We start from the raw sequence: 13,532 nt of genomic DNA on the forward strand, positions 1-13,532 counted from the left end.
GAAGATATTCAAGGGTTAGTGAAAAAGAAAGATAGTGAGAAACAGAAACAAATTGCAAAAATGGTGGCAAAGGTAATCAGGAGCGATGATGAGGGTCACTAAAAAGTTCAGATTGCTATACCAAAGGTTAGCAAGGCAGTGGATGAGATTGTATCCCAGGAGTATGAGATAGTAGAGCATAACTTGGAAAGAATCACGGATGACATGGAGTGTGACGAGATCCAGAAAGGCATGGTTTCAATTAGAGAAAGGTTGAGGAAGGCAAACGAGAGGATTGTAAAGTTGGACGCCGAAAACAAGTATTGGAGAGATTGCCAGCCTATCCAACAATTGCATCAAGCAACCCTTCCGCGGGACAACGGGAGCAACAAAGAAGACATATCGGCTCAGTTGCACAAAATCAAAGATTGGATCAGTGATATAATTGAAGATGAGAAAAATTTCTTGCCTTCCTTTATCTCGATATTTAGGTCATTGGTGGCTATTAGAGACGAATTCAGAACATTTGAAGGAGAGTGGAAGGATTTCCTTCCTGTCAAGGACTTAGCCATTCCTAGGCTACGGGCAATAATTGGGCTACCAGAGAGATATTTAGAGAGAACCAAGTTGGTGGATGAAGGAGGAAGGAGTAGAATGGAGTCTTGGTATGTTGCCTTGACCATCAAATTGAGGATACTTAAAGGGATACTGAATGAGATTGCACAGCACAGCCCAGGCATTGATTTCCTTTTCAACCATGATGAGCGATATTGGGGTTGCACCTGATTTTGAAGATATCAAAAAGGAGAACGTCAATCAAACAGAGTTTGGATTGAGATTGGATGAGTTGGGGAAGGTTGCCATCAAGAAGAGGCATTTGGGCACCCTTGCCTCCCTCAATGCCTTTATCAGATATGCAAAAGAATATGAGAAGGATCATGAGAAAACACTGCAAGCAGCGAGCAACATGATGAATTCAGTTGAGCTCAAGATGAAGTATACGCCTTGCCCTCCCATGAAGGAAGTCAACGACAAGCTAGCCAAGTTAATTGCCTTGGCTAAGAAGATGAAAGAAAAGCGTAGAATTATATTAGAGGATCATTTGTTGTAAGCCCAAGTGGCAAATTCTCCTTTCTCTTGGGTAGGATAGGTGTCTGATTCTAATTGGCTACCATTTTGGTGCCTTCTCATTGGTTGCCACTTTCCTTTTTTTCATTGGTCCATTGATGAGGTGGCATCTTCTCATTGGCCAATGGGGTGGCAACCCTAGTTACGGTTTCTAGGATTTGATCTGGATTGTTGATTTTGCCTCTTAATCTCTACCATTGGTTGTATTTTTGGCCCCTATATAAGGCCATTTTGTAAAGGTTGAAGAAAATTGTTGCTTATATAATACCAAAATTGCTTCTCTTATCATTGTTGTGTCTTGCATGGTGATTAAAGAACACTTGGTGTTATTGCATGATTTCTACTTCCAATAGTTAAAGTTAAATTCCATTGAAGTTGTTAAAGTAGATTTTATTTCAAGAAAGTTGTTAAGCAAAAGTAAGAATAGATGGATAGTTGCATGGTGATATTAGTGGATGTTTGAAAGGGATTCATAAACTAGGCCACTAGCATCCTAGCGGCTTGTTAGGAAGCCTTGCGTGGTAATCTAATTTTTTTCCCTTTGAATCATTGCATCTATGGAGGTAGCGCCGCTGGCAAGGTTTCATCAGATTCGATCCCTGTCCATCTGCTAATCTTTCCATTCATAGCAGTAGAAGTAAAGTAGCAAGTAGTTTAGTAGTTGGAGTTTTGAAGAGCAAAGTTGGAAGTGAGATAAATTGGAAAAGTAAATTGAGAAAATCAAGTCTAGTATAAGTTGCAAAGCTAGATTTCGTCACCATCATAGCAAAAGTTCGACATCCTTGAAACAACAACGTAAGTCTACCTACGTGATTAACCAGCAAATCACATTAATATAACTGAGTTAGTATACACAAGTGTAAGGAACCTTGGATTTTTCTCATGTTCTTCATGTGTATTTACTTTTCAAGAGAGGGTTGAGTGTTTAGTATTCTATATCAAGTATTTGATTGCCATATGTTATGTAGTGGTACAAAACTGACATCAACAATACGTGTGTTCCAAATGCAACATCCTCTTAGATATATACTAAGAATAGACAATGAATAGACATGTCCCATCATGGGACATGTCTATTCGTTAATCAGATAATTAATATAATAACATATATATATATATATATCTCATAGTTATATATATGTTCAAAAAATATCAAACATCAACAAGCTGCCCCCAATTTTGAAGACAAACAATCTTCATCTAGAAGCAAACGCATAATTTCATTCCTAACTCATGTCCTCATAACTTGTAAAATTAATGGGCAAGTAAACTTATACTGTAGGTAACTAAGTTTTGCTTAATTATAAACTTATTAGATGATCCAATATTATAATCTTTGCTTCATAGTGATGCAATATAAATATAACTGATTTCTACATAATCACCATAGCAACATGGGGATGCATCCCTCCTTTATTTATTCATTTTTCAATTCTTCAACTCTCTATTATCCTCTTCCTTGGCAGTAGGTCCCTTGCATCATTCATAACCTTTTCATGCACTGACTTGGTAGGTGGATCCCATGTTATTCTTAGTGTGACTTTTCAAAATGAAAGGTTACAATTCTTTAAAATTAAATTATACTCTCCCCAATTATAATCACATTGCTTTTACATCCTTTCTTAAACATGCATTGCACTAATTAATTTGAGGAAGGTGATATTATTATCAAGTTGCATAAAGGCTTATCCATGCCTTAGTTATGCGAAAATGTAACGTTGATGAAGGGGCTCAAGATTTGTTGTTATAACAGACTCAGAGAAAATTCCCTCCATACAATTTATGGTGCAAAGGAGGATTCTGACCCAAGGCAAACAAGGAAGACGTGGCATTTCCTTGTCCATTGCACAAATGGCTCGAATCAGGATCGCAATGTTTTTCTTGTTTTTTTGTTTTTGTGTGTACAACTGGGCATCAAAGATATCGCAGAAGATGGCCTTACTAAGTTAAACTAATTTCATGGTTCAATTATGGAATGCTTCTCCAACCACCAGTTAAGTTCAAAACAAAGAAACCATCAAGGATTGCTAAACCCAATAATGTTCTAACAAGGAAGTGTGCCGATGTTCTATTTGATGCTCGAACTTCTCAGGTTGTTATTGGTATTGAACTATGCCAGAACCCTGCAAAACCACAAGGGGCAAGAACTGATCTAGTTTGAGGGTAAGTTGATACCATATCGTGCGCTTGTAGAGATCAGCCATGGTGGCATACCATTCTGACATCCCTGGCTGCAATGTCCTCTGTTGCTCCAAATATTTTACAACATCGCCCATTCTGCAAGTTCCGCATGCATACAGTTTGTTGCATATACCATTATCGTTGAATGACATTATACTTGTTGGTGTCTATATTTTAGTTTGACCAATTTCTTATTGGTTGTTTATGTGCTGACAAAATGCACTTCAAATGTTTTCCATATTCCTCTAAGAATAATCTCATTATTTCTTTTTTTTTTTGGCTTGCATACATTTGCAGTAGGTAGGCTCCAATGCCATGTTGAATTTCTGAGGATCTGCTGCAAATGTATTAACACTGCCATTCTATTTGGTATGTGTGTTCCAAATGCAACATCCTCTTAGTTATATATTGAGAATAGGCAATGAATAGACATGACCCATCATGGTGCATGTCTATTCGTTAATCAAATAATTAATATAATAACATATTTAATCATTTATATAATATATATATATATATATATATTATTAATTTATCACATATAATTATATATACGTTTATCCGACAAAAGCTATCAAACATCAACAAGTTGCCCCCAATTTTGAAGACAAACAATCTTCCTCTAGAAGCAAATGCATAATTTCATTCCAAAAAACTCATGTCCTGATGGCTTGTAAAATTAATGGGCAAGTAAACTTATATTGTAGGTAACTACGCTTTGCTTCATTATGAACTTATTAGGTGATCCAATATTAGAATCTTTGCCTCATAGTGATGCAATATAAATATAACTAATTTCTACGTAATCAACATAGTAACACGGAGATACATCCTTGCCTTCTTCCCCAATGTACCTGAGACGAGGACGCACCCGGGATGGGGGGACAACATTCCCACGTCCCCAATGGCGCCACCATTAGGTTGCCACCACCTCATCGAGGATGGGGGAATGTCCCTATGTGCCATGTGGGGACAGAGGGACGGGAACAAGCCCCCCAAGGAAACAAGGGGACAGGACTAGGTCCCCTGACCCCTCCAAGGGATGGCTAGGTGTGCCTTATCCAACCCAAAAATAAATAAAGTTTGTTTTAAAAAATTAAACATGTTTTAATATTCTATTGGGTGTATTGAATATAATACCGTGTTGCTCAATGTAATCATCTCTACGATGAGATACTCAGTACTTTTGATATATCTGACTATTATTATCTAATATTCATATAATAGAAGTTAGAACTCTTTAATTTTCTCATTCAACTATTTAAAATTTTAATATTTACCTACATACCCCGGGGCCGCATCCATGCCGAAAAACGCAAGTTTCTGAGACAAGAACATCCCTTAGGATGGGGGGACAAGTATAGGACATACTCCCGTCGTCCCCAAAATTGCAAAAAAGCCAGGAGACATTTCCAATACATGGGGACACCTGGGTGCAAAAAAGGGGACAACAAGCCATCCTTGCTATGGAAAAGGGATGTCCAAACGTCCCCCGACCATATTGGGGACAGCAATTTTTTCAATACAATTTTTTTTTTTTAGAAACAAAAAAATAAGTTTATTGCTTTCCAACTTGGTCGCCCAGGTGGGCCGCAACCCTCTAAATAACCTAAAAGGTCAAAAAATACCACATTATGGTTTTGTCATTTGTTTGGTTTTGCTTGTAAAGTTGGACATGTTGCAACTCGCTGTGGTTTTCGTTTTGCAAGAAGAGGAGGTGATTTTTTTGCTTCCAAGAGCTTGAGCAAGGGTTTGAGCTTTCTCTATTGTGCACCAAGTATGAAACTCTTTATGCTTCCATTTTCCATTTTTTAAATAGATTTGCAGCTTGAAAAGTCTGATTTGTTTCAATTTTTTCATTGTTTCAGCTCATATTTCCATTGCATATATAAATCTCAAAACAAAGCACCAAGAGCAACAATGGAAGTACTAGTAGTAGTGGTGATGAGGAAGAAAATGTGGTTGGGGGTGATATTGCTAGTAGTGGGGCAAGGAAAAGAGTTGATCCTAAATCTGATTTGCTTAAATGCCCTTCCACCATTATGAAAGATTTTGCAAAAGGTCCTTTCAATAGGAAAAAACCTGTTCTCTAATATGTCATACCTAAGGCAAAAGATAAAAAGAATTCAAGAGGGACTAGGGTGTGGGATTGCCATGTTTGTCTTGATGATTTTAGGGCAGCTATACAAGGGTGAAGTCACACTTTTTAGGTGTTGCATGCCATGGGGTCAAGGCTTCTCCTAACTTGACTGATGAACAAATATTAGAATGCCAAAGATTGCACTTAGAAGCTAAAATGGAGGGGCAAAATTTGACAGTGACATCACCATCTATTTAGTCACAATAATCTTGGCATGTCATTCGCCATTGGTACTAGTGGCAGCCCTACTAAGTCTAAAGGGAAGAGAAAGATGAGTAGTGGTGAGAAGGGCTCTGTGGAAAGTATGTTTAATGCACAGGCAAAGGAAAAGTGTGAAACATCCATTGGTAAATTCTTTGTTGCTAATGGTATCCCATTACATGTAGCCCGTTCCACTTCTTTTCAACAAATGGTGAAAGATATATTAAATTTGAATCCCTCATTTGTACCCCCTGATGAGCATAAGCTACAAACCACCATCCTAGATGAAGAGTACTCCATGGTTGCTTTGTTGTTTCAGGATATGAAATGTTCTTGGGTTACGACGAGCTGCTCTATTGTAATGGATGGGTGTATTACAATAATAGATAGTTTCTATTATCTCTGTTTAGTTTCTAATGGTTATCTATTATAATCTTCTGTAAATATTAGAATGTTTCTAATATTTAGTTTTTGTTTCTAGAATAGAATGTTTTTATTCTTTACGATTGATTCTTAAGGAAACATCATTCAGCCTCTTGTATAAATTGATCTCTTGATCACTGTTAATAACAAGAAAATGTTTTCCAATTACTTTGTAATATGGTATCAGAGTCAAGACTCTTAAATTTTTTCGAAAAATAATTATAATTTCTTGGTTGAAATTATTTGCCTTTTATTTTCGAGATTATTTACATGCATATTTGCTTCCAACTCTATAATCTAACTAGGGTTTTCAAACTGAGAGATTTGAATCCGCCGACTTGTTGTTTGGTTCTGCAACCTATTTCTGTCCAGATCCGTCTATTTTTTTCTGCACATTTCTACAATTTTTTGAAGCTTTTTTGTAGCGAGGATCGTTTTTGTTCAAAACCCTAATTTTTTGTTCCAAATAAAAAAAATTACAAATTCTTGATGGGTTTTTTGAGAGCTCAACTGGGTTGTCGTCAGATTTTTCTAGGTGCCTTGAATTTTGTGCCTCAATTTTCGAGCCAACTGATCCAAAAATCGACAACATATTCTTTTTGGAATTCTCTCTTCTAGGTCACCTTTCAAATTTTTTGGGTCTATTTTTTGAGGGTTGCATGTACTTGCATGTGTTGCTTTACCATGCAAAATCTCATGTTTTGCCTCCTTTAAAAATTATGGTGAGTTTTCATAATTCTTTTACTCAAAAGGAAAAAAAATCTAATGGGTTTTCATATTTTTTTCCCTAAAAAATTTCTTATGGGTTTCTATAAATTTTCCTTTAAAAAACTTATGGTTCTATAATTTGCAAAGTTGTGTGGGATTTCTTTGTGGGTTTGCAATTATTTCCTCAAAATTTATCTGTTGGGTTTTACCATTTTTCCTATATAAAAAAAAACCGAAGCTTTGTAATGTTGGGTTTTGATTGATTTTTCACCTCAAAAATCATCTTAAGTTTTAACCTTTGATTGATTTTTCACCACAAAAATGATGTTGGGTTTTTTCAATTTTTTCCTAAAAATCATAGCTTTTTGCAATTTGTTTTAGAGCTATGCTCATTTGCAATGTTTTGGAGCATTATGTAAAGTACTATCAACAATCTTCTCAGCAGACATCCTCTACCCCAGATTCAAAAGGCTCCTTGAAAAAAAACATTCAATGCAACTATTGCCACAAGTATGGGCACACGAAAGTTGAATGTCAAAAGCGCTTAGTTGCCCTATCTAAGCAATCTAGTTCATAGCCCAAAGCGAACAGTGTAGAGCCCCTTGAGCAGACAAAATCTATCTTTTACTCTTTTTGACCGCTTCATGCTCTGAATAGATTAACCATTAAAGGAGGGTATTACGATAATAGATAGCTTCTATTATCTCTGTTTAGTTTCTAATGGTTACCTATTGTAATCTTTTGTAAATATTAGAATGTTTCTGTAAATATTAGAATGTTTCTAATATTTAGTTTTTTGTTTCTAGAATAGAATGTTTCTATTCTTTACGATTGTTTCTTAAAGAAACATTGTTCAACCTCTTGTACAAATTGATCTCTTAATCACTGTTAATAACAAACAAATATTTTCCAATTACTTTGTAACAGGGTGGACTGATGTTAGACATCGGCCACTCATCAATATCATTTTCACATCCCCTGTTGGCTCTTATTTTTTGAAAGCCATAGATTGCTCAAGAAAGGAGGATGAAGAATTTCAGTTCACCATTTTGAGAGATGCCACAGAGGAGGTTGGGTCGGCTAGTGTAGTACAGGTTATCACAGATTTTACACCGATGCACAAATCAGTCCGTTTAATGATAGAGGGTTCTTATAGGCACATCTTTTGGACCCCTTGTTGTGTCCATGCCTTGAACAATGCTTGAAAGACATAGGGAAGATTGAATGGGTGAAATAGCTAGTGTTAAAAGCTAGAAAACTGCAAATGTTTATATACAACCACCACACTTCACTTGCTCTATTCAAGTCCTCTAAGGAGTTCCTCAAACCAGCCGAGAAAAGCTATGTCAATTTTAATTATAGTTTACTTTTAATTTTCTTTAAGTTTATTTTTATATATAATTGTTACAAACTTATATGTGATGTTTTTAATCATTAATATTTAACTTTATTTTAATTTATAATTATCTCTATAGGCATTGTACATACTTCATCTTGATGGAGAGGATAATTGAGGTGTATGAGGCCATCCAATTGATGGTGGTGAATCTAGAGTGGGGACGATAGTCCAATTCTAAGTCGTCTAAAGGAAAAGCGGTGAAGCAAAGGATCCTTGATGAGAGCTGGTGGTCCACAATGAGGTAAGTTGTTGATTTTTAAATTTAATGTTCATCTTTTGCTTGCTGATTTTCATACTAGTTGTCTTAAAAAAATTTAAATTTCTACTTCTGACTTTAATTTTTTTTTGCATCTTGCAAATATATTTGCTCTGTCATAGCACCGATTGTAGATGTCATTAGATATGTTGATATTGACACTCCTAGTTTGGGAGAGATGTATGAGACTATTGATAGCATGTTGGGGAAGATGAAGAAAATTGTTGCAACGAAGGATCTTACACTGAGGTTTTATGAGGAGCATATTAGGCCTATTGTGACACGGAGGTGGAACATTATGAATACCCCGCTTCATATGGTAGTCTTTTCTCTAAATCCCAAATGGTATGCACAATTGGGTGGAAGGGGCATCCCATGTGATGATCCCGAGGTATTAGATGGCTTCACAAAAGTCATCGATAAGATGTATTCAGCTTAAGAGGCCTCTACTCTTCATGCATAGTTTCTTGACTTTGCCAACCTTTGTGGCCCAAACATGGGTAAGCCACAAGCGAGGTTGGATGGAGTGGTTTTGGCATAGAGAGATCCAATTGGATGGTGGACCTAGCATGGGAGAGATACACCTGAGTTCAAAGCACTTGCCACTCACCTCCTTGCATAAGTTGCTAGTTCCTCAACTACAGAGAGGAATTGGTCCACATTCATTTATCCGCTCCATCGAGAGGAATAGACTTACCTCTAAACAAGCGGAGAAGCTAGTGATAGTGCATCATACTCTTCGACTTGTGGATCGTCAAACTCCAAACTATAGGCAGATGTCAGCTTTGCGATGGGATGTTGAGCCTAAGGATGTGGCCCAGATAGATGAGGATGATGTAGCACAAGGATTGGTTGGGGTTCCATTAGATGGAACTAGTACTACGCTTCCTATGGAGGATGATAGTGAGAGTACTTTGATTTTGATGCCATGGTGGCAGAGGCAGAATAGGAGAAGCAGACTGCTTCATTTTTCTATATTTTGTTTTCTATGTTGAACTTGAACATGATGATGATACATTGATACTTTATGGCAGCCCTCTAGCCTTTGGGCATATTTAGATTTACATTTTTTTATGATATTGTTCACTACTAAACTTATAAAATATTTTTGTTCACACATTGATATGCATATTGACAATTGAGCACTGAAATCGGTTATTATTTCCTAGATAGCATTCAAATGGTGTATGTTAAGGTTCTATAATGTTTAAATGACATGGTTTTGTGCTTAGTTTCATATGAATGACATGTATATTTGCAAATTTCATTGTATATTTTAAAATTTCCCCTCCCCTCTCCCATCACCTACCACTATCCCCGAATTGAGGCCCCTTTGTCCCCCCCGTCCCGGAAACTTGTCCCCCCATCCCCAAGGGTGGTATAACTATGATATTAATCATGTAACAATCTAAACCTTCTCATCAATAATCTATCAATGGCCTTAACATAGATTTAGTTATTTTTACAAAAGGAAAAGAAAAACAGAAAAGAAGAAAGGAAGTTGAAATATAAACGACTTTAACCACTAGATGTAGAGAAGCATAATAAGACATCATCTATCAGAAATAAACCAGAATATTACAAGTTGATGGGATCCATGAAAATCTTAATTGTCTAAATCACTACTGATGTCAGAGTCCAACAAAAATTTACAAATTTAGCCTTACAGCTTTTCCAGCTGGTCCATCTGCAGGAGCATCAAGCACCAGTACTCCAGTTACACCAAGTTGCTCAACAGATTGATCTGGTGCAAATTTAATACCCAATATTGGTCTAGTGATTTTCCCAAACTTTACTAGTTGATCAACAATGCCACCTACCTACAAGAACAAGGCCATGTAATAAGATTACAGCCTGAATAAGCCCTTATGGTAATTCAATGACATATACTTCATTTTGAAATTCATAAGTCAGGGCTACTGAGCTAATATTAATAAATAGAGTCAACTCACAGTGTCCACTGGAATTGAAAATCCCACACCCGATGATGCTCCTGATGGAGAGTATATAGCAGTGTTTATGCCAATCAAACTTCCTGAGCTATCAAGCAATGGACCTCCACTATTCCCAGGGTTTATAGCAGCATCTGTTTGAATTACATCTTGTATCGGGCGGCCAGTTGCAGCTGAACTAATCTCCCTCCGAAGTCCACTGAAAAAAGATGTATATACCATATTTACTTGAAAGTTGTAACAATTTCAGACATTACTCTGTCTTTTACTATTCTTAGACTAAACCATAACTATCAGCAGACATTCTGTTCTGATAACTTATCACATGAAAATGTAAACTTAAGAAACTGAAAATACCAAACACGCAGAAGAACAAATATGCATAAAATGCTTGAATACCAGAAAAAGGAAAAAAAAAAAAGGTGTACATTAGTACCTGATGACACCAGTTGTCAACGTGTGATCCAGCCCAAACTGTATAAAATTTACACAGAAGCACCCAGTTGCTTGTTAGTAAGTGTTAGCAAGATAAAGGTTTTGAGATATAAATGCATGTATAGAGGTCCTAAAACTGTAAGCAATGCTAAGTAATGTTATATCCTCACTCTGAAGATGAACACCCAAAACGTCCTTGAGGTATAAATTCCTCAGAACCAATGGAACCTTTGTTAACAATAAATAGAAGCAATTAGTAGGCACGTGCCACTTATGCTCTTGAGGATCTTATTTGAATCCATTTATACATTCTGTCCTTTACCATATTTTACTCAAGCTGCTTCTTTACCAACAAACCAATTGAATGCACTATGTATAGCATCTTTACTAGGAAAACTGGATAGCAAGAAGCCCACTCAAAATACTTTTGAGACTATTCCTACAAATGCAAGAGAGAAATGATGAAAGAAACCTTAAAATGTTCCAATGAACATAGGTTGCCCATTCTAATGTACATGTTTTCATTACCATGGTTTTACATGTAAAACTCAAAATAGGTCAATAGCAAGTTTACCAAAGCAACAAAAACTAGATATAAATTACTCAACAAAACAAGTCTTGCAGAAAACAAATAAGAAATTGTAACTACTCCACCAAGCTTAATCTAGAGACAAATTTAGGGAACCTTCCATATTCTTCCCACTTGCACAAAGTTGACTGCAGCCCAACAAACCAAATATAATCCATACAAAGTTGGAAGAAAAATTCATCAGCCCTAGATTGAGAATACAATCCAACTATGATCATAAATGAGCATAACACTCTCTTCAATCTAGGGTCGTCATTTTAGGCTAATGAAAAATAAAACTATTATATAATAATTTATACTAAATTATTACTGTTTGTTAATGTTTTTAAAATAACTCTAGTATTAAATCATTGTGTAGGATTTTACCTCACCTTTGATAATAGCAATAAGAATGCGCGATGAACTCATACACTTACAAATATTGCACAACATATTCAAAATAAAAGCACTCCACACACATCAATTGACACAACATATGCTTGCAATGGGTTATCCGTTATTGTATCACTTCGTGAAGTAAACCAATAGGGATCACTCAGTTGAGCGTCCCTACAATGAAGGGTTTCCTAGATGGTCTACTGAAATGATGTCCTTTTGTGAAATAAACCATGCTGAAAAATATATGATAGAAAACATAGGACAATCAAGCATCTAGTCTTCTACGTGAGTTTAATATTGTGACATTTCCACAAATAACAAACTATACCTCCATCTATAATTCATAATCTAAATTGTGGGGTTGTGTATACTAAACAGTTAAATTTTGTTGCCAACATTGTGTATGAAGTTATGAACACTTCATGAGTCAATCAATATTGGTAAATTATGTTATTTTATGGAATCCCAATACCTTAAGGGCTTGCATGATGCTAATACCTAACATTGCATGATAAGAAATTGTTGATTCAACATCTTCCAAGTCTTTTTAATGCAGTCATGGCAAGAGAGTCCCCAATGGAGAAGACCCAAACTATGCTGCATGAGTCAACACGGCGGAATTAACAACTTAGATACAAGAATAGATAATGAATATGCTACAATAAAGCTTTGCATTATCACAGAAATCAAAGATTTCCATCAAGTTTGCTTGCAACGCGCAGATTACATTCAAGATATGCATGCCTCAATTACAACAAAAATTCAGATCCTAACCCTAGATCTAACCTTTGAGAAGCTAATCTTTACAATTTTAATTGCTCCCCTCAAATTGGTGCCTCAAACAAAGATCAATTGCTTGAATATATAGAGCCTTCACAAGATCTAAGTCAACCCAGATCAATTACATTCTGCATGAACAAGAAAAAGTAACACAAGAATATACGCCAGGCCCAAGATCATAAGAATCTCCCTGAACTTGGGCAAGAACCTAAAACACAACAGTAAATTGGGAGCCTCTTATCTGAGAGGTTTTGGGTTCAAGTCTACTCGCACTTAACTAATAAATCACAACTAATAATGATAATTAACCATGGCTTTGCCCTCTTACCAATCAAAAAAAAATAGAATCTCCCTAAACTTGATAATACATAAACAGGGATCCAAGATAGACGCCGGCCATAGAACCAAGAACATTGAGTTAAGTCATTCAGAAATAACTTTGCAAGATCTAAAAACTCAATCGACCATAAGGACTATGAAGAACACACAGAACTAAACAAGAATCCAGAATATCTATGTTGCGAACTATCTAAATGAGGCACAAACCTAGACATAGATAAACAATGATGTCCAAATTATACCCTGAGTTTCGCAACAGCAAATGATCCAATTCGAAGGATCACTACCAAAAACATTGAAACTGGAAAACTCAAAGTAAACTAAAAGGAAATATTTTTGGGTGATGCAAGATTGCCAACGACCCAAGGTTGTTTTGCATCAAACACCATAAGAGGAACCTATGAACATCTTTCATGATTCATGACATAAAACCCATGCTCACTCTTAATCCAAATATCTTCTTTACCTAGAACTTTCTTTCTATGTAATTCTGCTCTATCCGTTGTCAGAATGCTCTGCACTATGTATCACGTTAGCATAAGATTGTAAAGGACTTTTACTACCACCTCAAATGTTCTGCACATCAAACTTATCTCTTCTACAAGTCGTCAATCAGCAACCACAATCTTCTTCCGCTTCTCAAC

At 36.2% G+C, this 13,532-nt stretch overlaps 1 protein-coding gene across 1 annotated transcript in view; it reads right to left on the reverse strand.

Annotated features, from left to right (window-relative positions):
- Positions 1-13,532, reverse strand: part of LOC149569063 (protease Do-like 1, chloroplastic) — a 63,881-nt gene that overhangs the window by 6,897 nt on the left and 43,452 nt on the right. Inside the window, exons 4-6 of the mRNA XM_089821852.1 lie at positions 10,804-10,841; positions 10,368-10,566; positions 10,083-10,235 (exon numbers count right to left, since the gene is read on the reverse strand). Coding sequence (XP_089677978.1) covers positions 10,083-10,235; positions 10,368-10,566; positions 10,804-10,841 — 390 coding nt within the window. The remainder of the gene's footprint in view (positions 1-10,082; positions 10,236-10,367; positions 10,567-10,803; positions 10,842-13,532) is intronic.

This window comes from Cupressus sempervirens, chromosome 3 (genome assembly GCF_028749045.1).
Source record: "Cupressus sempervirens isolate cs-2001-9-10 chromosome 3, ASM2874904v1, whole genome shotgun sequence".
Lineage (NCBI taxonomy): Eukaryota > Viridiplantae > Streptophyta > Pinopsida > Cupressales > Cupressaceae > Cupressus > Cupressus sempervirens.